At 42.8% G+C, this 22,177-nt stretch overlaps 1 protein-coding gene across 1 annotated transcript; it reads right to left on the bottom strand.

Moving 5' to 3' along the window:
* Nucleotides 1-2,619: 2,619 nt before the first annotated feature.
* gask1a (golgi associated kinase 1A) lies at nt 2,620-12,495 on the bottom strand. The gene is made up of 4 exons (XM_078287283.1): nt 11,002-12,495; nt 5,143-5,265; nt 4,045-4,148; nt 2,620-2,824 (listed from the first exon to the last, which is right to left on the bottom strand). Exons 1-4 carry the CDS (start codon nt 12,493-12,495, stop codon nt 2,620-2,622), a joined length of 1,926 nt encoding a protein of 641 aa, XP_078143409.1.
* Nucleotides 12,496-22,177: the final 9,682 nt, after the last annotated feature.

Genomic DNA, 22,177 nt, shown 5'->3' with positions numbered 1-22,177 from the left:
GTGGCCGTTTATGTTATGCCATCTATCATGGACACACACACACACGCACAAACAAATGCGCAAATGATGCACTCGCACATAAGCAGACACACAACATCATTCACTTACATGCACACATAGGGAGACATACATTCATGTAATGGAAATAACGGGAAACAGGAACAAGGATAATGTTCTGGCGACTGCATACACACAGTGCCATACATTAGACAGAGTTGACCTCTGACATACATCAGTTTACATTATGGTGACAGTGAGGAAAGAGGAAATATATAGGAGAAAATCTATGAAGCCAATGTATTATCCACAGAAAAAGAGAGGGATTTCTTTGGCAGGCATTTCACATATACTGGAGATTAAAATGATTTATGTTTTTATGATGTGATGTATCAACAGTGAGTATATAGCACTTCCATGTCTTGTCCTGGTGAAGCTGGTTTACAGTCTCTCATGCCTAACATCAGTGCTGTGTGTGGTTAACAGGTCTAGATGCCAGGCTAGGCCTCTCTCTGTACATTTTTCACTTTATTTTCCAAGTGAATGAGTGTAATAATTTAATATTCAAGGCAAGGGAATCATAACCTAATTTGTATTTTAAATCACATTTACACCTGTGTTTTCACTTCCATCCACTGTGCAATTGTTCTCAGCTTGTTTGCAGTATTGCTCTATTACGAACCTCTCTTCTAGCAGTGTGGTATGCATGCCCAAATGCAGGGAATGTAATGTACGTGCAGCATAATCCACAGATGGAGCTTAATCAGCTACACCAAAATGTGTTAAAATAGAAGCTGAGATATTAGTGCAATGTAAAACGCAGTGACTAACACACTTTTGGTAGTCTGACACATGTAAAAAGCAACACATTACATCTAAGTGAGATCAAGTGGGGATAAAGAGAGGATCACACATTTGAACCATTTCTCATTAGAGCCATTTATTCAGTGATGAAAGAGGGAGCCATAGAAAATGTCATTAATCCATGAACTAGCAATATCACTGGAATGCTAATTCAGAGCGGTGAAAGCATAAATCAGCTTCAAATGATATCATCTGTGCTTTTCACCAGACCAAAATACCAGAAGAATGTTTTCTGACAGTTGGGCTTTAGAAATGTGTTCGCACAGACAGAGAACCCTAAGCTCCATTTCTTCTCTAATGACACTTGATTTCCATCCAATTTTTGTCCATTTTCTTTCATCTTTTTCTTTTGTACACTGCTGCGCATTTCAACAATGTGATGCGTAATGAAAGTGCTGGGAAAGGCATTTTCGAAAAAAAAATATATATATATTTGGTCCATTTTCTTCAAAAGGCTTCCAGGATCCGGTCCAGAAGCTATTCGCTGACAGCCATTTTTAATCCCTCGATTAAAACGCAGAAAAGCTTATCTCATAAAAACAGACACTCAAATCAATCACTCGATCTGCCGCTAGCTCTCTGGAAAATATTAAAATAGAAGAAAAAGAGACTGTGCTTCCTTCTCCTAAATTGCTTGAAAAATCAGCTCTTGGTTGTACTGCAGGAGGAGGGGAATAATTTGACTCCCATAATTTGCCCGCTGCGACGGGACATTTGGCAAGATGTTTAGTGACTGCAGATGGAAGATTGCATGAAAAACATGTAAATTCTGAGTAATAACCCAGCAGTAAGTAAGACAGGGGTTTAATCCAATCCTCTGCCGCTGAGCTCCCAGGGACCTTGTGGACATTCAGGCACCCACAGCATCAACATCACAGCAGTTCACACAATATAGATCCAGTCAAGCTATCTGAACTATATACTGAACCTGAAGAGCTCATCCAGCTGTACTTCAATCAGTTAGATAAGCAGTGGAAACAAGAGATCTACAGTAGTCAGCCATGCTTCTGGCTTTCGTTACAGAAAGATTTTCATACAGCACACAGCATGCATATATCAGTTAAGTATGACTTCTGTAATGATGATGGTGGTCTTTGCTCATATAATCCAGTTCTGCACTGCAGAATTGGTCAGCAATACAGCTGTTCAGTGTCAGATTGAAGACAATCTTGTCTGAACCCAATTAACAGGAATACCAAAATAATGAATAACAGAATTTCATCTTGTTAAAACGTCTTGTTCTAAATGTTTCTTCAGACAGCATACGTATCAAGTACCACACCTATACAGGCATTTTATTAGCTGCTCAGGATGGAGCTGGGCGGTGTGTGTTGGTCAGTGCTGGTGGAGTGTGTGGGTGTGTCTGTACGCACAGGATTTGCTCCCATGAGACGCTAGATGGCGCTGAGATTGGACGTGCAAGCATGTATATATGTACTGTTGCTCTATGCCACTCCAATAATACACGGGAACCTTTTAAAATACTGGTGTATGATTGGTGCATGGGCCCTGAGGCGGCCAACATGAATATCATGGAATATAATTATTGTCTACTGCTGCATACAATTCTGTAACCATAATGAGGGTTATTACAGCTGAAACATGTGTTTTTAACATTAAAGTTTGTCTGCTGTGCTCCAAGACTAGCTGAATTATTTCATTTTTTTCCAGGTTAGTGTTCTCTCTGAGCCTGTTCTGCTGCAGGATCATCCCTCTTTGATCTTTGATTTCTGCTCCAGTCCGGTCCGGTCCGGTCGGTCACAGGTCCCTGTTGAGCCGGAGCTTCTTGTCCCTGATGTGCTGCAGGAGGATCTTCCCTCTCTGCTCTACAGCGCGGATGAGAGGCCTCAGACCGCCGGCCCCGCCTTGGCTTTCCCAGAATTCCCTGTCTGTGTAAAGGGAGCGCAGAAGAAGACTCTCCAGACAGCCCGACTGGAGCACCGATACGGCTTTCTGTGGAAACCTGACAGGAGAAACAACATTAGAAAGAGTGCTGAAATATTTTACCAAAGCACAACGTCTAGAACAGTGATTCTCAACCTTATTCATATCAAGGACCTCTAATTTAGTCCACATTAGGGCCACGGACCCCGATTTGAAGAGATTTTGTCTCTCGGACCCAAATCTGAGAATATTTTTATTGTTAGATATGATTTTATCCAGAATTCCACCACTACCTGTATTATAGGTAGAGAGATAACAGTGAAACTATGATCAAAACAGTCATTCTTCTACATTCTCTAATTGTGTTCACTTCTTGCAAATGAAATAATGGTAATGTTTAATAATTCATCAATTTGCTCGGGACCCCCTGGAAGCCCCTCAAGGACCCCTGGTGGTCCCCGGACCCCACGTTGAGAACCGCTGGTCTAAAAAGTAAGTCCGGTGTAAGAGTGGGTTGCATAAACAGTAGTTAAAATCTTTTGCACCAAAAATAATTGTTATGACTCTATGACATGCTCCTTGTACATATTTTGATTCATTATTATCAGCATGAGGTTCAGGGACGGCTCCTTTTTTCCTTCCATGGAGTCAAAACCTCCATGGAAGTCCAGAATGATTGTGTTTAATTATACATAAATAAATACATAACTTTACATAAAAGCACTCCAAAAGGCTGTTTTACTGAAAGAATCTACACAAGCACTGAAGCACAGTAAAGTAAATTGAAATGAGTCACTTTCCACCTCTGGAAAATAACCAGTTTTCCATTTATTTTGCTTCATGTTACCCTGTGAAGAGCAATAACGTAAGATTTTAACATTCTATTTCTATTCTGTTTCAAGTCTGGGCTTAAGATATTTAAGACCATTTTATGGAACGGCTTAGTAATCCTAAGTGACAGACAATGGGGAATTTCTATCAGACCTGATTCATTCAGCATATTGAATAGCAGGCTAATTGAATGCACACTAATCTAATCAGCCAGACATTGTAACAAAATCCTAACAAGCTTCCACTGGACGTTTCTGCGGTGCTGATTTGAAAGCTGTCCACTGGGGGAAATATGTTATTAGATGTTTTTTTTATTTTCTACTGAAACTTTTCCTTAAATCTATGTTTTCTAAACCGTAGGCTGTGACCCAAAATGAGTTTCTGACGTCTTTTGGTGTGTTTTATTGAGCACCGGGTGCCAGGATGAAGCCAAAAATAGCTCCAGCCTTAAATGAGTAGTTTACTCACTCATCTATGCCCTCAACCAGTCTGAAGTTGAGGTTGTCGGTGGGTTGGTGCGGTCTGCCTGCATTGTCTATGAACACCAGTCTGGATGGATCCGCCTTCCTCACCTAGACAGGGAGAGAATAGAGGTGACACAAAAAAAAGTCTTTTTTTTAATCACTTTTTGTGCAGTGAAGTGGTTCAAACGCCCTGCCTGAGTCACAAGATATTGTTCATCTTATTGGCTTTTATTCATTATTGTTAGAGATGCAGTTCGTGATGCTATTTTGTGAAGTGATGAATATGTAAATAAACATTGTTCTGGCTCCTGCTGAACACCTCATCTTGTTTGGGATTGTTACTGCCGGAGGAGGTAATGATACCTTTGGAGATTAAACACTTTCCCTGTAGTTCTGCCATTTGAATGCAGTGATAATGTCACTGGCGGAGACCTTTGAGCCAGCTATACAATACTGTGATTGCACACTAGGACATTTACTACCAGGAGTCTGTGAAGAGGCTTTTACAGTCTTATCTCCGCACATTCTATCTAACAACAAAATTCATACGCAACATAATCAACTCCTACTCAGAGCCATCTGCCAGCCCGAAAGCTTATTAGTTAGATATGACAAAACCATACATCAACACTGTGGGGAATATAATATTTGCGGCTATTATGTGATATAAATAGAGAGTCATTTTCCTGTGTTGCTGAGGAAGAATGTCGGTGTCGAAATGTTGCGTAACAAAAAAAACAACAACACAGCAGCCTGCGTGTTATTTTCCTTTTTTATCCCCTCATTACCAGTCATCTGATGAATGGCAATATGACAATGACAGAAAACAGTAACCTTTAATAATGTTGAAATTATTCGACAATTTGACGAGGCAGAAGAAAAAGTATTTTCACCACATCACAAACACTTTAATCAAAGCACAGATCAATAAACTTGTCCTTTGATGCACAAAAATCCATCAATCAAACACAGACACGCCCCAAAGTGCAGCTTTTCAGAAAATAAATCACTTTGACAATGGTAAAAAGAGAAAAACTACACTACAAATTTCCAGAGGGACTAATATGATTCACATGACATTACTGCTGGCTGTGATATTTACCAGGATGTGAACCAGCACCAGCTGCTTGGTGTTGCGACACTTGGCGTGCAGCAGGTTCTCCACGCAGGTTTCTGTGGGATCGGGTCTGAAACCACAGCAATACCTGTCTAGTCGGTCATTCACCTGCAGGAACAGAGACAAAGAAAAGACCTTCACAGATATGACAATACAAAGTCAACAGAATAAGCAGTGGTACAGCGAGGCAGAGCTGGTCTTTATTGCTGTGTGATGAGGAATAAACATCAGAAAAATGAATATGAGGCGAAACAGCAGACCTTTTGATTATGGGTCTTTATTCTCTTCCAAGATAACAAGCACACCTGCAAAAAGGCTGGGGTGTGTGTGTCATTTTGAAATCACAAGGATATAATGTAAGAGGAAATTATTTTTTTAATTATTATGGATAAACTGAATTAATATGCACACTTCATAGCCACAACTCATTTAAATTAGGGAGCATTTTTATACAGAATAGCATAGGAAAGAATCTGATGATCTCATTGTCATGGCTGTTTTGCAGAAATCCTGCTCCACAACTACAGCTGCTCAAGAGATATTTAATACCATTGATAAGTCTGAGGTGTTGTTGTATTAAATCCCTGAATCACATCCATATACTGCATAAGCCATTGTGATCTCTATGCATGGCCATTAGATAAATAGGTTAAATTAAGGTTTATTTATTATTAAGTGTTGAATGAGATCTCGAGCCAAAACAACATCAGTGCAATCATTCGCCTATAGCAGGAACATCATCATTAAATATTTTATTCATACTATTCCCATGATGCCACATGCATTTCCCAGCAATAAGATGCTTTACCATTTTAACAGCTCATTGGCTGTGGCTGTCATTTTATGATAATCACCTGTCAATTTATTACAATCACCTGTCATTTTCCTACCAAGATGGCTGTGTGGTGATGTAACAGAAAAGCAGTACCACTCCATATACGGGTGGTTCATCAATTGTACAATCAAGAATTGATAATTACAATCAAATTTACCTTACAGGGAGGCTTGGACTGTATCAGAAACACTAGTTAAAAGTGAGAAATCTTCCACTAACTAACAGAACAACATTAGAAAATGAATAGAAATGAACCATGCTGCTGTAGAAAATCAGAAACCATAACTCGTTCTCCCATCCAGGAGCTGAGGAACTCATAAACAACATGTGAGGATCTTCTAGGTGTGAGAGTCATGTGATTTACTCCATGGTGTTAAAGTGTGAGACGGACACAGCGAGAGACAAACAGACACAACCTTGATGAGATGTGCCCTCAGGTCAACTGTGTGTGTGTGTGTGTGTGTGTGTGTGTGTGTGTGTATATTTGTGAGCGTTTGTGTGTTTGCTTTGTGTGTGCTTGAGTGTGTGCAATGTGTGCATCTGTTCACATGCGCATGGCCGTGTGACTTACACAACCCTGGTGCCGTCAGGTCAAAGGTGTCTGAGTGTGTCTGTGTGTGTGTGTGTGTGTGTGTGTGTGTGTGTGTGTGAGAGAGAATGCGTTCCATGCTCTTCTCTGCAGTAAAGCCGCACCAACCCTGTTTCTTCTCACTCCTATGGCGCTTTCAGGAGATTTCACACCATGCTGCCACATTTAACTCTCATACTAGAATACAATGATTTTGAGTTTGGTCCAACAGCCTTCTGGAGACTGAGCCAATATTGACATACGCTCCCACCACACAGCACCCAGCCTCAGGCAGAGGACAAGGCTGTGGTCAGAATCGACACACAATTCAAGCGGAACAAATTGAGCGCTGGGTGGTTTTTGGTGAGACTGTTAAGCTGAAATTCCTATCTGAGTCTTAAGTCTTCACATTCAGTGCGATATGGGCCACCTAACATGGATCTATCCACTCATTCATGGTAATACCAAACATTAAGATCCCTGTGAGAATGTGTATGAGGTTTCCTTGTTTCAGAACGCTGGCTTGTGTTAAAGTGGCAATCCACGAGATCCATGTTTTTTTATTTTTTTTATTTAGCCTCCATCTTTGTCACTAAGCGCTCATTGCTGTGGTGTATCTGCACTGCACTTCCCAGAGATCACCTACATATGTAATAGAAAACACCAAACTATCTGATATGTTGCTTATATATGTTTTCTATAAAGATAGTTGACCCTATTTTTAAAACTTTTTGTGTCAAGTTTTTAGACTATGACAAGTAGCATTCCAGTGTTATGTGGCTTCAGAATATAAATAGAGCCCCGCACAAGCAATGGAAGGGTTGTGATACACAACTCACTATTTTTCAAGTTGAGCATGCTGCGCTTTGACCAAGTTTTCTTTCCTGCTGCAGCAGAAGAGGAATTGCTAGGTAGCGCTCCGGAGCAGCGCACCTTACATTTTCAAAACCTCCACTCAAATTGTCACCTTATCCACAGCTCCCCTGTTCTCCCCAGGGTGTCCTCCACTGCCACTGTGTGTGTGAGTGTGTGAGTGTGTGTGTGCCCTTCACACTGCTCTCCCTGCACCTTTGGTGTTGGGTTCCCTGGTATCAGAGCCCAGGGAGGTGTTAAGGGAGCAGGTAGGAACAAGTGTTCAGAGCCCCGCTCATCGGCTCTCAGCAGATCAATAGGAGGCTATTAGAGCTTGGCCCTGTTACAGGGATTGACTTCTGGCAGCGAGGGGGAGAGAGCTGGCTCATGGATTATTCATATTCAACCCCCCACACACTGTAGATGGCTGTTAGATACACATTCCATCTCACCGTGCGGACAGAACAAAGCAGGACAAAATTACTACGGGAGGATGTAAAATCAGCGATGGGGCGCTGTCTCTGCAGTGTAACTGGAGTGAGGTGAGACAGTGACGGGGTGTGATGTGAAAGTCAGGGTGCAATGTCCAGTAATACCCACTGTTAAACTGAGTCTGAAGGAAACACATATGTGCCCACAAATGTATGAATGCAAGGCCAAATGCAGCCATTATACAGTATATTTACTGTGCACATACACAGACACACAGAGACACAGCATGGCCCTCCTCTGTTTTCACTTCTCAGCAGAAGGGGAGGGAGGAGGGGGGAGAGGGAGCCAAATATCCAAATAATGGGTTTCTGAAGTTGGAGCAGTCATGCTGAACACGTTCAGAGAAAAGCATGATGATGGCAATATAATATGGGGTTCTCATTTGGTTTTTTATGGCTTTTCCCATATTTTAAATAAATACATTTGTTTTGTGTTTTTTCTTCCCAGTCACTATTCTGCTGTCACTGCACATTACTTTTGAAACCTAAAAATCAGTCAAAGCATATAGAATCAACCCTCTATCGTATTGTATTGTATTGTATTGTATCGCATTGTATCGTATCGCATCATATCGAATCCTATTCTATTCTATTCAGTTCTGTTCTATTATATTCTATTCATGCCATGGTTCAAATTCACTGATGTTGACTTTCCCCTGGCTGTAGAAGAGAAGAGCTGATATTATTTACACCTCTCTCTGTCTCTCTTGCTTTCTCTCACCTTCTCCACTTCGGAATCTGTGATTGTCTATCCTTTACCATCACCATGGCAACCCTGACACCCACATCCATCCATCCATCCATCCATCCATCTATCTATCTATCTATCTATCTATCTATCTATCTATCTATCTATCTGTCTATCTGTCTGTCTGTCTGTCTGTCTGTCTGTCTTTCTTTCTTTCTTTCTTTCTTTCTTTATCCATTACCTGTGGTGAAAGGACTCTGCTTCATGCTCTGCATCTTTACCAGGCTGTCGTTTAGCACACAAATAACGGCTCTGGCAGAATCATTAGCGACTGACACCTCATAAACGAGCTCTACTCAAATCCAAACACAGACACACACACACGCACACACACACACACACACACACACACACACACAGACAATCACACACAGACAAGCACACATGAATATCCAGACCAGAGAGCTGTATTGGATTTTTAATTGAACCGACAGCGCTGCATCCATACCCATAGACACTGGCGCTCCAATACACCCAACACACACACCTACGCACACACACACACATCTAGCATGTAGGTATTCCTCATTAAGTTTACTCATTAAGTTGAAATAAGCCTGACAGTTTTGCCCTGCTGTAACCTCTGTACCTACAGGTTCATCAGTCAGAAATTAATTATCTGATATCTAATTATGCTCATGAATACTGAAGGGAGAAAGTCAGGCTCTTTTCTGCACCGAGGTCTTTCAGTCAAGAGCAGTTTAGTGAGCTCTTCACACAGTCGGAGCCTCACTTTTTACTACTGCTGCTCAGTTTCTCCAACCAAAGAACTAACTAGGAGATCCCAACAGCATGACAGAAACACATATAGGTTACTCTAAAGCGTCTGTGTAGGTCTATAACAGTAATAACTGCCTATAACATAACAAATGTCAATGATGTAATAAAACAACATGATACTGTAGCATTTAACATATTACATATTTCATTATTACCAAAAACTGCATTCACCATTATGCCTTTTTGACTTCACCCATTAATTGGGTGATGTTTTGTTGGCTGTAAAAGAAATCTTTCTTTGATGTGGGAAAAATTTCAGGGTGATATTACATTATTGGTTGATGATTGCACTAGTCAGCCAGACGGTTACTGATTCAGCAATGTACGATAATAACTAATCAATAACATACGTTATTGCGTTAATGGAGGAAATGCTATTCATATATTCTATACATTATCATTTCAAGGTTTTATTACTGTACGTTACTGGCGTTTTACTAAATGATGGGCTTCATTACATCTGGTTTTATTCCATAATGGGCATTTCCCACATTATAGGCAGTTATTACGCGATAGGCCTGTACAGCGTCAGACCCACACACAGATGTAGCCATCGTCTCATTTTTGACAAGCCTGCTGACCTGCTGCTGCACTCTGGCTTCATCCCCATGGGGAATTGTTTGGAAAACCCTCCAGTGCTCAAGCAGAGGGGGAGGACTGCTACAGCGGCTACAACTGTACGCTGCTGACGTGTGATCCTGCAGTCTGCATCGGGTCATGAAAAGGCATGTTATTCTGCCTGGTTATGAGAGGATTATACATTAAGGTGAATCTTTGATCAAACATTTCATGGCTTGACCTGCAAAGTGTGTGTGTGTGTGTGTGTGTGTGCGTGTGCGTGACCAGACCAGTGAGTCATTATCTCCCCGCTGCCCTCCATGACATTGGATGAGTCATTTCCATTCTCTCTCAGTGTGTCTTCCCATTCACTGAGCAAATCAAAGCACAGGTTCATACAGCTGTGTGCTCTGTGTACCTCCATGGTCAATGTGGAGTTAATACAAGAATCTTTTCAGCACCTCCCTCTGATAAAGCAGAAATCAATGGTCTAGGAAAGACTAGCGGAGATTAAAAAAGAGTGAATAAAAAAGATAAAAAAGAAAAAAAAAAGACAGCAATTTGTTTTGTGGGTCAGGCTAAGACTTTCTCTTTTTTTTGGCACATTTTACTGGCTGGCTGCACTGCTGCTGCACTATTGCGCCGAACCCTGAAGGAATAGTTTGGAAAGTCATGCCCTGTTAATGGTGGAGAGATGCAGTGAAGCTGACTGAATGCACTGTACTGTAAATTTAAAACAGCCCAACGTCTCACACGATTTCCTCCTTTCATGTAGGAATCCGACAAAAGATTCTCCCCCCTTTACCCGGCCGCACCCAAGTTACCCCACCCTTCCCACGAAGGAAAACACATATTTCAGACTCTGTCCTCAATAATTAAAAGATTGTGTGTGTGTGTGTGTGTGTGTGTGTGGTTGTGTGGTTAAGTCTCTTACCTACAAGAGGAAGTCCAACAGAGCAAGAGGGAAAACATTTACTTCCAGTCCAAAGGAAGAGTTAGAAGAGTCTCTTACCTGCAATAAGAAGTCAAAGAGAGCCAGTCTGCCCCACTCTGAGTGGTGGACCCCCACACAGGGCGCTGCCTTCAGGTCTGCCTCCTTCCCACAGTGGACTTGCAGCAGCTCCTGGTACTGGACCCAGCTGAGCGGTACCGAGTTCTGGTCGTTGTCGCTATCGGCCAGGTGCTGAATATCCGGGTCCCACCACACCGCAGGTCTTGGGGTACCGCTGGTGTACTTATAAGGTAGAATCTCACTGTGAAAAGTCCTTAGGACCGCGGGAAGACTTCTGTTGAGTCCCAGGACCCGGTCCAGGTGGAAGGCGAACACCTCAAACCAGTCGTCAGGGCGTTTGACCAGGGAGCAGCGCCCCTGCTGGCAGCGCTCACTGTGGGTTGCTGGAGCTCCGTGCCCAGGTGCATTCTGGGGGGAGTGCATCTTTAGAGGCCCCATGGACGTCGGAGGAGGAGGACCATCCAGCGCTACCTGGAGCACCCGCCCATGTGCGGGCACCCTGGCCTTGCTGACCACCTCACCCCCAGCGAGGAGCTCCATCTTCTGGGCGTCGTCCTCACTGAGCCAGGGAGGAGGCTGGAGGTCTGGACTCATCCTGATTCTCCTCTGGTCACTATCTGGGAAATCCTGCTCTCTAAAGCTCTGACACCAGCGGCTGTCGTCTTTCAAAGCTTGGTTATGGTCCGACGGGCCGGGATTCTTTTTCTTTTCGAAGAGATTATGGTGTTTTTTGAGATCCCTGGAGGGCTTTTTCACAGCCTGCTGCTCCTTACTGACTTTGTCAGGTTTCCCAGAGTGCTTTGTTGCATGTCTGTGTTTTTCTGAAGCCTGTTTATGTTCAGCTAGCTTTGTGCTTGTATGTCTGCCATCTACTTGTGTGTCTGCATGCCTTTTTGCGTGTCTATTTGCCCATCTGCTTGCCTGTCTGTCTGTACCTCTTCTGTCACTTATTTGGGTATCTGCTGGAGAAGGGATACGGGGTGTGGACCGGCTCTTTTCAAGATGAATGTGTGTCTTTGCAGTGGGCTCTACCACAGCAGTGTGGTTGCTTAGCTTAATTCTATGCTTCGGCCCTGTGTTGTTGACTGTAAACTGTGGGAGATGGGGATGGAGATGACTGGTTGGACGCTGGCTGGCGCCTGGCATCTCTTTCCTTTTGGAGGCAATGCCTTTGCCTTTGTGTTTATTCTTGCGTGAGTCTACGTGACTTCTCTCTTTGATGCTGTTTGTGTCCATGCCAGCGGTGTTCCCCCGAGGTTGAGGTGGCTTGTCCACCATCATTAAAAGTTTTGTCGGCTCTTTTCTATAGCTGCTCCTCCAGGCCCCGCTGTGGATGTTAGGGAGGAGCAGAGGACTGAGCGGCTGCTGGAAGGCAGCAGTCGGAGGGGGCTCCATGACCCTGACCCTGGGTGGGACGCCCCCGGCGGAGCTCAGCGCTCGGGACGGCAGCCGGTCGACGTCGGATGGTGGTAAGGGGAGGGGGAGAGTGACCATCATCAAAGAAATTGTGAGGAAGAGGAGAATGAGGGGGGAGAGGAGGAGCAGCCATCTTTGACCGCAGCAGAGTTTTGACCACACTCTCCAGGCCTGGGAAAAGAAATGGACAGAAAAATAGAGAGAGAGAAAGAAAGAAAGAGATTGAGAGAGAAAAACACTCAAGTTAGTGGGAGACCAACAGAGCCATGATTATAATGGAGAAGTGCCATAAATTGCAAAGATAGCATTTGCACTGTAAACTGAATGGAGCGTTCAAATTCCTGCGGGGGCTTACCAAAGGGAGCGCTGAGATCTCTTAGCTCCCGGCATGTGGAAAGCAAATGTACATAATTCACAGTCTGTGCAATTACAAGCGAGAAGAGAAAGGCACTAGAGAAAACAAATTGTGCTTTGGCAAGTTATTCTGCTGTGTGATATCATGATTGTGATGTGTGACCTTTCGAGTCTGTATTACCCAAAATGGAAATGAGAGGGGGAGATGGAGATGGAGAGAGAAGCGGAAAACAGCAGGTAGAGGGAATGTGGTGACAAAGAGAGAGGAGAGCTAAAACATATGCATCCTCTTTACGCCGCGCAAATCTGAATATGCAAGCCGGAGAATATACAGCTTGTGTCAGCCGCCTCTGTGTTTTCAGTAGCTTACAGCAGAATTGGACTTATCCAGCTGAGACCAATACGATTGTGGCACCCTCATATTTCAGCGCTACCTTCTGCACGCAAGGCAAGGCAAGGCAAGGGAAAGCCATACTTCACACAATATGCTGTCGCTGCCTGCTATGGCTTACTGTATTCTCACTGAAGGCGCTGTGAAAAATGATTTTGCAATAGCTGTGGCATACAAAGTGCTATAGCCTTGTATTTACTGTGGAGTGAGACTGTGTGCTATATGTTCTTTCCATTTGATGCCATTAAATAGAGGTAGCTCGATTAAAGTGTTATAAAATGGTATCTCTATGAAACTGACATCCTAATAATAAAAGCAAAATAACGCCTTCAGAAGATTTGCTGTACAGTAAACCAGTGTTTGTGCTGGAGGAAGCTTCTGTAACAACTTAGACTGTGACAAGAAACATCTGAACAGACACAACTACAAATGGAATTGTTTTAGGAAAGGTGGCAGCTCCTCTACTGACAAGGTGCTGCTTGTTTAGTGGCAGGATAAACAGTGATAAAGGAACGCAGCAGTATATAATTTGATAAGGAAAAAGATACACCACATATCCCAATTTAATCATGAATCTTCCTTTCATTCGTAAAAATTTGAATTATGCCCAAACAGCATGAGCCAAACTGAAATGTTGAACCAAACAGTGTAAGCTCTGTCTGGATGCCCCACTTTTTCATCCTCACCTATAAGTAATTCCATAGGTGAAAAACTGCCGTTTTCATTTCTCACCAGGTTGACCTAGATATCTGCTGCCTCTCCACTCTGCCCCTGACTGCTCTCTCTCCCTCCCTCTTCCTCTCGCCTTCTCTCCCTCTCTCTCCTCCTCCTGCCTTTCCTTCTCCCCCTCTCCTCCGTTCAGGGGAATACTGAGTGAAGGAATGTTTCAGACCCTTGAGATGTCTTCCCCATCTTGGAGCCATTTACGACATTCCCAGACCCCCTCCACCTGTGAAAGGATCCCATTATTCTTCCCTGGACTGGAATGTCCTGAACCTGGTCCTTGGGCTGGCAGCTTAAGTGCCCAGGAGCTCCCCAACAGCATGACCTACAGTATATACCATCGCTTACCATAGACTTACTGTAGGTGCCAGACTCGCATACAGATTGAGACATTGTAAAAGTCTCATTTTTGACATGCTGGCTGAATTGCTGCTGCACTGCTGCTCCGTCGTTGTTTGAAACGTGCTGCAGTCCTAATGCAGAGTAGCACAAGGTCTGGGGACTTGTAGCATGGCTGCTACCAGAAGGTATGTAATGAATACTAATTTCAAAGTAGGTCCGTACACAGAAATATGCTTCACTAAAGGTTTATTCTGTGCAAACAAACGTTTCGACCTGAATTGGTCAGGATTGCTGCATGGCACAAAACAGGAAGAAGGCCGCTGTTCCTCCAGTGAAATGGAGCAAGCAGCACCATTGTTTACAGGACAGGATGTTTATGGGAAATAGGGTTTTCGGTAAATGTTTTCGAAACAATACCACTCGCATGAAATGCCAGGTATACCAAGGTATCACAATTCATTTGACAATGATATATTGATGTTGCTACACGTAGCACCTTTGAAGAGTAAAAATCTAAAATGTGCATCACAAGGCTGCAATAACATCTTTATGTGGATGTGTAATTACATAGGGATTGCTTCATTGATTGATGATGCAATGAGATCCAACATGTTTTGGTGAAATGTGGCATGAAAATCAGTCTGCATTCAGACCAGTAGGAATCATATGATTTGCTTCACATCTTTGAATCAAAAACCAAATCATTATGAATCATTATGTTGACATGAAGACCTCCACCACTACTATCAGAAAACACTGAATGAGTGAACGGATGAGAAAACTCACTCTTGTATTCCCAGCGGTTTGCCGTCTCTGCTTTCATCCTACATACATCTTCACCTGTTTTCTCAGTGGATTTGGCTGAGCATCACTAATTAGCGTCCAGGCATGTAGAGGCTGGTGTAGTGTGGTGGTGTGGATGTGTCAACATGAGAACACACTGTTGATAGCGCCTTCAACACTCCTCCAGAGCAAACACACACAGCTAGACCGCTGCAAAGGTCAACAGCGAGATCCACAGACAGTCAGAGACACACACATACACAAAATCATGATGCATTATGTTATATGTTTGCTCGTGTTTTGACTGTACTGTCATGCACTTTGACCTGGAGAATAAACACTTTGAAAGAAAACACTAAGAAACCACATCATGTAAACACCAGTTTCAAACAGTGTAGGGACAGGAGATTTGTGGGTGAGTGTAAGGAGACACACACACACACACACACACACACACACACACACTAGCTTTACACTGCGATACAGATCACATTTCCTTTAAGGACACAAGGTTATAGAGTCGAAGATATTGTAACATTTTCTCTTTTCATCCAGAAAAGAAAAATGACACTATTACTGGCAAACTAAAGATATTTTCCACTCATTATCTCTCCAACTTCTGTCTCTTTCTGACAGGTTATTTGTGTCTGTCTTCCTCCCCCTCTGTCTGCCTCCACTCTTCTCACTCCGCTGCTCTGACAGCCAAAGACCGGCAGCGCCACACACACACACACACCCACACACACACACACACACACCTCTCCCCCTAATAACCTCCCGCCCGTTCCGACAGGCCAGGTGTCTGACTATCTGACAGCTCCCTGGCTTTCCCTCTTTATTCATTCCTTTCTTTTTAATATCCCCCCTTCTCTTCTCTCCCAGCTGAAGGCTGCAGGGGAGGAATGCAGCATTGGGTCGAGACACGCAACAGGTGCTGCAGCCAGTTAGCCTCCGGAGAGGACAAAGAGGAAGAGGAGAGAGGAGGACTGGAGGCACAAAACTGTCTCCTTGCACCGTCTCATCTGTGAAACAGCCTTTTGTCAGCCTGTTTAAAGGAGACAGATAAACAATGCCAGATGAAGCCCTCCTCTTTAATGAAAGTAGAAATACCTGAATAGTATGTTGATGAAAGGAAATGTGCTCTGTTCAAAATCCTATTTAAAGCTAAGTAACAAAAATAAATTGCTTGCATTTGCTGGCCAAAGACGAGCAGGATAATATGTCACAGTCTCAGAAACAGCGGTAGCCCAATTCCTTTGCTATTCTCATTTCAAAGTGAAATGTGTGGAAACCCATTAAACCAATGAGAAGTCTGAGGCAGGAGGCCTGACTCCGTCCTTGTCATTCCTTGTGTTGGTTTGAATTTCCGGATATTTGATCTCTTTCCTCCCAAATTGACCTACGGCAGGTTTAACCCTAAGAGGGAATCACTATAATGTTCCTATGAGGGCTTTCAGGTGACTAACACACCCGCTGGCAGCCATATTGGAGGTCCTCACAGCTGATTGCATTTCTAAACTTATGACTTCTCCGTCTCAACAATGTGGTTCATTTCTGTGTTTTTGACTGGGAACTGATCATTTTGCCACTGATATTTTATTGATTTTGTGTTTAGATAAGGTCAGCTTGTGAGTGAGTTAGCTAACTATAGTATCGGCTCAGCTAACTATCATCGTCTTGTTGTTAACACACCTGATTTGCATGATAGCTAATTAAATAGCTAGCAGTTGGTAGAAGTGGCTAGTAGTTTTGTGTTAAAATTAACATTAGCTGATTGCTAAATCAAGTTGCTGGCTACTTAGATAGCTAGCAAAAAAAATAAGTGTTTTTTTATAGGTTAACTCTTCTCAAGTTATAACTTACTGTGCTATGTTGTATGGACCAGAGAGGCTATGGCTAACGACAAGTTAGTTTCTTGTGTCACAGTAAGCTAACCATATCTCACCATTCACTTTTACCTATGACATTATTAAATGGAGGTACACCAACACAATGATCATCTTTTTCAGGGTAAATGTTCTATATTTACCCATTATTTGCCCTAGATGTGGATGCTAGGAGATTTGTGACACAACTGCAAAGTCTCTATATTCCTACAGGGACTTGTAGCATGTCTGAGCTACTCAATAGTGAGTGTACAGTTACCTTATCAGTCTTTATGGTATATTTTCCTCTCCTATGGTATTTCTAGAATATTCCTACAATAATATGGATATCTAGTTTCCCATATTCATCAGCCTGATACCATTTAATGATTCTCCATAGACAATAATGAGAACAAGGAAGAGGAGGAGAGAGAAATAGTCCAAGTCCACATAGCCTACTGTATATGATATCCTTCTAAAATTTATCATGGGATTACTATAGTTTTTTTGGTAGGGAAAAAAAGTGCTTGTAACACAAGAAAAGTAAAAGAATGTTTAATATATTTAAGTCGTTATGTTTCAGTGCAAGGCAAGGCAGACAAGGCAGGTCCATTCTTGAAACATCAACCTCTGAAGGTTAGGCTAAAGGACTTAGTGGTGCAATTATGTTCGCTCTGATTGCTTTCTATTGTAGTTAGCAGGGTGAGTAGAGCGAAAAGTGAGATATTTGCTTTCAAATTTAGTTGAGTTTAAGTATTAAGTTCCTTAGAATAAAAATACTTAAGTACAAGTATCCCAAGTGTCTAAACTGTACTTTAGTACACTATGTGAACTGAGTTACTCTATACTCCTGGCAACAAATATGGGGGAGAAACCACAGAGCAGCAGAAACAGAAAGAAACCAAGAGAGTGATGCTGTTTAACGATTAGTTAATAGATCTTAAAAAGGAAAGTGGGTTTAATACGATGATACTAGGATATCAGAAAGTTGTGAGCTCCATGTTATGCGGTAATGCTTCGGTGGTATTAGATAGAATAAGCCGGTAGTCAAAATTGGTCTAATTCAGCCATCAAAAGCTGGAATGAAGTATGAAATTTATGAGGTCAGGGTCTCTCTCTGTGCTTGCTTTGCTTCTTTACAAACACACATGATCACACACATAAATACCAACACTTACACACACACAATCCCTGCTTGAGTGAAGAGTATCTCTCCAACTGGATCACAGAGGATTCACAGGCTCAGAGAATAATCAGTTAACACAGTCTGGCTTAATTCAATCTGAGAGACACTCAATCCCCCGAGAGAGAGAGACATCATGCGTGTGTTAATGGGCATCATCCATTCGCTAATAGGCATGCTCCAACGTGCAAGATAGAGCGTTGTGTGTGTGTGTGTGTGGGAGAGAGAGAGACAGAGAGAGAGAAAGAGAGAGAGACAGAGAGAGAGAGAGAGAGATGCTCGCAAATGCACAAATTTCATTTTACAGCATGTGGCATTATGTCTAACAAATTTCAGCAATTATCCTTACTCCAAACAAGATGCATCTCACCCACAATAGCACAGCTAAATGCGGGAGGGAAACAAATGGCTGAAAAAGACCCATCAGCTCCTGTCTGCCGAGCCTCGCTCTGTACCAACCAGCAACAATAACTACTGTGTTTTCAGAGAAGAAATATGACTGCTGAAAGGAGAGAACAGAGAGGAAAAGCAGGTCCACCGTGTGAGTAGATTTGATGAGAGGGATGAAGTGTGTGTGTGTGTGTGTGTGTGTGTGTGTGTCTCCTCCCTCAGCTGTCAGCATTAGCCTGTCAGTCGAGAGTGGACCTTAATGAAACCAGTCAGATCTTCTCTCTCTCCCTCTTTCTCTCTCTTTCTCTCCCTCTCTCTCTCTCACACACACACACACACACACACACACAGAAAGGATGTAAGAAAGATAAAAGTAATGCAAAAGCAATGCAAAAAAAATCCAAAACAAGACACATAATTCATGCAGTAACTGCTCAATCTGTCTTTTCCTAATTTGAAGAAGATGAGACCTCTCAACAACACACAAAAGATAAAACATAAAATAAAAAGAAATAAATAAATAAAAATAAAATAGAGTTCAACTCAGACCCAGAGGGGTTCCCACATGTTGAGCGCAGCCTGATCCCATTTAATTATTCTACATAGACAATAATGAGAACACACTGCTGCCAAAGTAAGAGGAGGCGAGAGAGAAATAGCCCACACTCAAAAACAAAAAAAACAAAAAAATGTCTAGACTTACTTCATTTCAACATTTCTCCATTTTTAATTCATTATTTTTTTTGCAATGTAGAGGGCAAAAAACCACAGGGAGAAGAGGTATTAAGATATCAAAGGTATAGTGTAGAGAAAGGAAGGAAGGAAGCGATAACAGTGCTGTACTAGCCCAAGGGCAACATGCCTCGGGGCAGAAGAATACATCAGTGTGTTGTGAAATAAATTATGTAACATGAATCAATAATATAAGCACATACACACAGGATGGAATGCACACACCACTGGATTTGATGCATGTATCGGACAAACAGATGTACATGACACACAATGACACGAGTATCAATGCATATTTCTATGTGCGTACAGGTATTTACATGCACCCACTGATTTATATATATTAACTGTGTCTTCTGAGTGACCTTGGCAGTGTCGGATACAGCCTGATAATCCCCACAGTGACCATTTGTAAAGCAGAAACCCAACACGGCTCTTCCTATAGAGTGAAATGTGAGCGGGCCGCGGTGCTGCTTTGCTGTCAGCAACATTCTCCTCTGGAAAGCGTATGTGGGGTCAAATTGCTGTTTGAAATGGATTAAATCAATTCGGGGCGCTGCTTTGCTTTAGCTCCATGCGGACAGTAAGTTGTTTGGTATCAGAGGAGCGCTCTTTGGAGACAGGGGTTACAGCTAAAAACAGCAAATGCTGCGGCGTAAGTGTAACCAGGAAAGTAAAGTATCTTTTTATGTAGGAAAAGTGCATTAATGAAGCTTTTTTTTTTTTGCTTTTTTGAGGGGTTTCACTGTTTTTGCCCAACAGTCGCTGTCTGTTCGAAGACCTTCCAGCTTCACAACAGGAGAGAGAGACAGCATTGAGATTGCTGTATGGAATGCAATCAGTACATGAAAAAAAAAAACATATTCTCATATTCTTCTGCTTTCCTCACAGTGGTATGCACTTTATGCCCGGCAGGAATGTTGGTCACGTCCAATCGTCCAATCAATGCGCTCCCCGTTTCGGTCCTGCTTATCACCTGCACACCACTCGCTCACCTTTCCTGCCCCGCACCACACCAAACCTCATCAGAACCTCACCCTTAGTCTCTACATCAGGTCCAGTCCCTCGGGGGTGTTTCAGCGCGACCTTGAACCGAGTTAATGGCTGATTTCAACCGCGCTGAATCAGCCGAATGTGTTGTACAGGCATTGCATTTCAGCATAACTCAACCTCACAGTTTTCTCACTTTTTACTCAAGCCTTGGGATGAGAATTGTGAAAGCGTGTTTACTTGCACTCCACTACCCTGTGGTTATTCTGGATAGTCAAGTCTTCTATTAAGCATCATCATATCCTGTTTATGATATCTCAAACAAGCTCTTATCCTGATCGTGAGAAAGCTGAATACCTGGAACATCTGTGCGGATATTAGGACATGGACAGGCATGCATCTTCTTTAACCCTACTGCTTGTTTTCATTTGAAATGAGATAAATCTGCTGAGTGGGAGCTTTCCATTTCAAATGCTGCAAACTGGCCTGATTGGAAATGAGGAGAGCCAATCAGTATCAAGTCCAGATGTGATGCGTTTACTGGAGTTAAAAAAAGATGGATTTTAGAAAATGCAATGACTTTACTTTTAACCACCAAACCACATTTAACCAAATTTTAACGTCTTCATTAAACATCTTTGGAACATTTGAATTCCTATAATTATGGACCTTTAAAATAACAAGTAGCCTATAGAATTACTATAATATGAGCAATATAACTGTGTGCATGTAAACACACTCATAGCCACAGTTACCTCTGAGTCTAAAGTGACACATGACAGAGGGAGAAAGAGAAAGAGAGAAAGAGCAATTTACACTGATTAAAATAACTTATATAGTACAACACATTCTGTATTGTTTACATCAGTTGAGAGCTGTAGCAGCATCACCCTGCTCCAGGTGGGCTCCCTACATTTAACAGAAGCACTCTGTGACAGGATTCTCTGGATATATGTTTCAGAGAGAGACAGAGAGATAGAGATAGAGAGAGAGAGGGAGAGAAAGAGAGAGAGAAAGACAGAGACAGAGAGAGAGGGAGAGAAAGAGGGAGAGAGAGAGAGAGAGACAGCAGTCAACGCAGGGAGCAGCACATGATTTATCTTTGCTACTTCAGTTAAATAAAATGTCTCCCTATGAGAAAGAAAAACAGAAACGTCTGCTTGTGTGCCTTGTGTGGTGCCACTTGCCATCCATTGTGTGTGTATGTGTGTGTGTGTCTGTGTGTATGCGCGTGTGTGTGTGTGTGTGTGTGTGTGTGTGTGTGCTACCTGTACAGCGCCCTGTCTGCCATCATATGTCAGTCGACTAGCTGGAGTGTGACAGTGGGCAATCTGCTGCTGACAGGCCCTCAGCTGGCCAACTGGTGTGTGTGTGTGTGTGTGTGTGTGTGTGTGTGTGCGTGTGTGTGTTCATGTGGGCTATGTGTGTATGCATCCATGCCTATGCTATGTACACATAACCGTGTATGTGTCTGCATATAGGGCATGTGTGTGCACGTGTGTGTGTGTGTGTGTGTGACAGCAGCATGGAGAGACAGATAGGGACAGTCTTGGGTCACTGGCAGACACTGTGTGTTATTGTTCATGAATGTCAGGACACGCACCACCACACAACATACACACTGTCCTGTAAACACCTCAACTGTTACTCAACAGTTATTGAGATTTCTGGCTTTCAAAAGTCACTTTCCATCCTCCAGTCTGTTTTGGAACAAAAACTCTCCCTGCTCTCTGCCCACTGGCATTTCAAGACACTCCAATCCTCCTTCCTACTGGTCACCAAAAAAACTAGACAGAGGTCACAGATTCCTTAATGCCCCTTCAATACTGTACTGCTAAGATGTGAAAGGTCTGTTCTGTCTGAAACACAGTCTGATTCAGGAACTGAGTTGCTTGCTCATGCACAGTCACATAGCGACTGAATTGCTGCTAGCCCCCGGAGTCCATGATCCACTACAGCCATATTGATCCATTCAAAACATCAACGTCACATCGACGCCACGCTGAT

This window comes from Centroberyx gerrardi, chromosome 12, assembly GCF_048128805.1.
Source record: "Centroberyx gerrardi isolate f3 chromosome 12, fCenGer3.hap1.cur.20231027, whole genome shotgun sequence".
In the NCBI taxonomy this organism is placed as follows: Eukaryota; Metazoa; Chordata; class Actinopteri; order Beryciformes; family Berycidae; genus Centroberyx; species Centroberyx gerrardi.
The sequence above is the reverse complement of the archived record's forward strand: the minus strand, read 5'-3'. Positions and strand labels throughout refer to the sequence as shown.